This window comes from Humulus lupulus, chromosome 7 (assembly GCF_963169125.1).
Source record: "Humulus lupulus chromosome 7, drHumLupu1.1, whole genome shotgun sequence".
Classification (NCBI taxonomy): Eukaryota; Viridiplantae; Streptophyta; class Magnoliopsida; order Rosales; family Cannabaceae; genus Humulus; species Humulus lupulus.
Window position 1 is genome coordinate 62,157,423 of NC_084799.1, and position 4,440 is coordinate 62,161,862.

The 4,440-nt window shown below is 34.7% G+C and overlaps 1 protein-coding gene across 2 annotated transcripts; it reads left to right on the forward strand.

The window, feature by feature from the left end:
• The first annotated feature begins 637 nt into the window (after nucleotides 1-637).
• Nucleotides 638-4,223, forward strand: LOC133792785 (RNA-directed DNA methylation 4). 2 transcript variants are annotated; one of them, XM_062230730.1, is made up of 10 exons: nucleotides 638-937; nucleotides 1,025-1,105; nucleotides 1,222-1,310; nucleotides 1,439-1,513; nucleotides 1,671-1,712; nucleotides 2,368-2,519; nucleotides 2,598-2,713; nucleotides 3,322-3,400; nucleotides 3,496-3,566; nucleotides 3,650-4,223. In XM_062230730.1, the coding sequence occupies exons 1-10, from the start codon at nucleotides 829-831 to the stop codon at nucleotides 3,910-3,912; spliced, it is 1,077 nt and encodes a 358-aa protein (XP_062086714.1). In that variant the 5' UTR covers nucleotides 638-828; the 3' UTR covers nucleotides 3,913-4,223. The 2 variants fall into 2 exon arrangements, with proteins under 2 accessions (XP_062086714.1, XP_062086713.1); XM_062230729.1 differs by having other exon boundaries at nucleotides 640-937; nucleotides 1,219-1,310.
• The last annotated feature ends 217 nt before the right edge of the window (nucleotides 4,224-4,440 follow it).

A 4,440-nucleotide genomic window follows, 5' to 3' on the forward strand; every position in this document is an offset into this window, starting at 1 on the left:
CAAGGGCGATTCTCAGCGCTTTGGACCTTGCCAGAAGCCTTCATCTCCCTGTTTTTAGCATTGCTTCTGAGTGCCAAAAGGTGGTTAATGTTATTAAGGATGTTGAGCCTTACTTTACTGACTTTAGGGCTGTTATTTTGGAGATTAAATCTCATTGTATGTTTCCAAGTTGTACTAGTGTCTACCATACTCCTAGACTGTGTAATTTGGCTGTTCATAATGTTGCAGCTATTAGCCGTAGGCTTGGAACCGGGTGTGGAAGGACGACTTCCCAGAATGATTAATTGATATTTGTAATGAGGATTTTCCTCCCCTATCGAATTTAGTGAATCTATTGAGATTTCCATCTAGTGAGAATTTAGTGAATCTCTTCACCAAAGTTCTCACAGTAAATTTTGTAAATTCACCTAAAAGATAAGATTGAAACTCATAAATAAGTGTACCATTTAGAGCACTCTCAAAGACTTATCTAATTTATTTATTATTTAAAAAACATCACTAATTTTTTTTTATTTTATATTTAAGTTTTACATGTATATCAGTATTATGTATTTTAATATCAGTTAAATATTACTTTTTATTCATTTCAAATGTGAAAGAGGGGAAAGTTATATTAATTTTCTTTTTTACGAAGAGTTGAATAGTAAGAAACTGAAAAATAGATTGGGAGAATTACTCTCTTCAATTTCAGAATGATAAAGGTACTCTGAGTAAACATCAGTGAGAACCTCTCCCTGTCAGCTGCTGCAGCAGCTACCTCGACGACGTCTCACCTCTTCGAGTCAACGGTTCCCAGCAGCCAGCCCTGGCTGGCTTTCACAAGGTTCAATGGCGACGATTGGCGAAAGCTCTTCGTCATCGTCCAAAACCGCGGACGCCAAGCCGGTGATCGTTAGGGTTAAGCGCAAAGCCTTTCAGTCTCCGCTCGATGCTTTCTGTGTGTTTTCCTTTCCATTAGCAAATAATTTAAAAGTTGTTTTACTTGTGTGTTCATACTATATTTTAATTTGGTTGTGTAACTTAGGGCTTGAGATTAATGAGAGGCCCCTGAAGCGTGCATTGTTGGATTTTGAGAATCTATCAATCTCTGGTTCATCTGGAAAAGGTATTTCTTTTGGCCCTCCTCTTCTTCTTCTTCTTCTCTTGGAGTTGGGATTTAATGTCTACTGTTCTATTCTATGAGCTTTCAAGTTCTTATGTGTTGTAATTCTGTTGCAGTAGAGGAATTTAAGAGTAAGAAGGTTTTGGTACGGCATGTGGAGACAGTGAGCAACACTGAGGCCACCATTGATATTGTACAGTTGTTTGTGGTCAGTATCCAAGTCCAATTGTCAGTCTTGTAACTTTGTGACAAATGCATATACTTGTGAATTTTTCAACATGTTGGCATTGATTTAAATTTATCATAACAAGGTATCGATTGGCATACATTCTTTAGGAACCAGATTCTGCTGATGCAGTTGGATCGAAAACAAAGGGTGAGGAACGAAGACACAATTTAAAGAAGGAGAATGTGAGCGCTCTTTTTGTTTTCATCCCCTTATCTACCCATGTCATATGTGCTTTTGAAAACAATAAGTACAGCAGCAGCTGAAGACTCTGATTTTTGAGGTTAAAATCGCTACTCAATTAATGCATCTAAAATTTTAATTTCCAATTTTGCATAACAGATACAAGATCAGCTTTTGTTTAAAGCCAGGAAAACACAAGAGGTATGTGTCATAATTATGGAGTTGTTTCACTTTTGTCGATTTCATTGTATATCTATGGTTTCCCATGATAGCTAATGACATCTGTTTGATCTTTGTATGCTTTGAAATTGAGCTTATCTTATTTTATTATTTTTTATTTGGTTTTTGTACTCAACTCCTGCTTATGATAATAGTTGTTTTCGCACCAACGCCTAACAATTGTTTTTAATATTCTTCTTCTATGTTTATGTTTGTGTTTGTCGACTTTATTCATCGAGTTATTTCTATTTTAAATCATGAAATTATCGAAATAAGAACTAGAAACAACAAGGCCTATTTTCATTAAATTTCAGTGTAACCAGCAAGAATATAATGATAGATTATCACATTAGAAAGATCGACTCAAGCTGTTACTTTGTGCATGGAAGAGATAAGTGGAGCTGTACTTGTTCAGATTTTGGCTACTATATATTTTGCAGTTTCTTATTTAAAGATTCTCAAATCTTTTTAGATATTTGCCCCAAATATTTAATTTAAGAGAAGACCAATATTTGTTTTGTTGATCTTACTTAGTCTCTATGATTTCATGGAACTAATCCATGGCCACTTCATATACATATTGTAAAATCTACTCAGTTGAAATTTGATTTGCTTCATCTTTCGTTCAATGTCTTAGTCAGTTGCAAAAAATGCTCGTTTTGAACAAATATGGAGGAGCAGAAAGGGAGCAAAAGAGGTTATGCATGGTAAACTACATGAGATGTGCCATTTCTACGATGTTGCCCGTGTAGATGACGAGGAAAGAGCCAATGAGAAGCGACAGCAGGAGTAAGCTCTAAACTTATGAAATTAGCTTTCCCAATTGTGTTTGCAAACTTCATGGAAAATTTATTCCTAATTTTACAGAGAAGCTTTAGAGGACCACAAGCTTATGTGCAGTTATTTGCCTCTACTGAGGGAGTTTATCCCAAGTGCTGCTGAAGAAATTGAATCAGAGTTACAATCCTACAAAGTTGGCAAAGGTTGTTGATTGGTAGCAATTCTCCTTTTTTGTATGCCTTTATGTGTTCAGCAGTTCCCATTTTGTTTAAGATTAAGCTAAATGACTAAAGGCGCTGACCCTAATCAGAAAAATGTTTCGGATTGAGGTCATTCATAATCCATGCCAGTATGATAAACAATTTGAGTTTTCCTCTTGCAAAAGGAAAGAATTTGTAAGTACTTTATGTTTCTCATTATGTGAGACATATTTTGACAAACCCACTTCCTTCTCAAATGTCTTGTGCATTTGCCATTCTTCCATTGTTTTTAAATTTTCCTTTTGTCAACAGTTACCGTGTGTATGCTAAAAAAAACAGTTACCGTGTTATATGCCAAGCTGTCCATGCAGTCTTGGCATTTGTATTTGATATTTTAATTGCACGTTTTTTCTGGTTTGGACTTGTAAATTGCTACTTGGTCTGTCCTTGGGGCTTAGGGTTTAGTTTAATAATTCACTTAAGTGATTATTATTGAGGACTAAACTAATCAATGTTTTATATCAACCTTTGTTTTACTGGTGATTTGTATTTGTCTATGTTCATACACTGTTTGTTAAGTTTCTCTTTTGTGCTTAATACTGCATATACAGAGGATTATGTGTATGACTTTTATACTATAAACGATGAGGTAGACATGGCCACTGTAGATGCTTCACACCCCTTTCCTCTGTAAGTAACTTGTTTTCTGTTTATAAAACTAACAAGTTTTTATCTTATTTAAAAAAATGGTGCTTATATTGAGGTAAATAAAATCTTCTGTTCAGGGTTCAAGTAGATGAGGAGGATTACTGTGATGGGCCTGATAATTCAGAATATGGAAGCGATGATTCAAATGGTAGTTGTCAATAGTTTTTCTTTCTCCATTTTATGCATCCAAAATGCTGGTATATACAATTTCCCTCTTTCTGTGGTCATCAGATGAAAATAATCCACTGAATGATTATCCTGATGAGATATCTGGAGAGGACGAGGATGAGGAAGTGGATAGTAAAGCCTCTGATAATGAATCAGGAGAAGAAAGTGTTAGTGATGAATCTACAGAATCCGAGCACACAGAATTCAACGTCTCGCGTGGAGATGAAGAACTGTTCTATGAAGATGATTATGAGTATGAAGAAGGTGAAGGTGATGATTTTGTTGATGATGATGACCATGATGTTGGTGGTCACGGCAAAGATTGATATCTGGTTCCATTAAATAAGTCGACTCTAACTTTGTACTAGAATTTATGCTCTTTCCACCCTTCAAAAATTGTAGTTATCATCAAACGCTTGTAAGTTTGAGGTTAGTAATGCTCGGAACATTTACACCTAACGATTAATTTTAACAACTTTTTCAAACATATAGTAGTTGAAACTAATCACCCGAAATGAGTTTTCTGTGTGTAAACTTGAATATCACTAGGATTACTTTCAACTTTTGTACCTTTTATTCTTTGTAACTAACTATACTTCAATTCAATGATAGCCAGACATGAGAAATGTAAAATAAACGGATTCAAATCTGTTGGGTAATAGATGTGTCGGTAGTTACCAACACACTTATTTAACCATATTTATTAAGATTTTTTGTTTTCTTAACAAAATATCAATTCTCCAGCAGATTGTTTTTTAGGTGACATTGGGTTATGAGGAATGGAATTAGAAATGGTAATGGAATGATAATAGTAATATGAATAATATTAAATTATTTGCTTAAACTTTGGAATT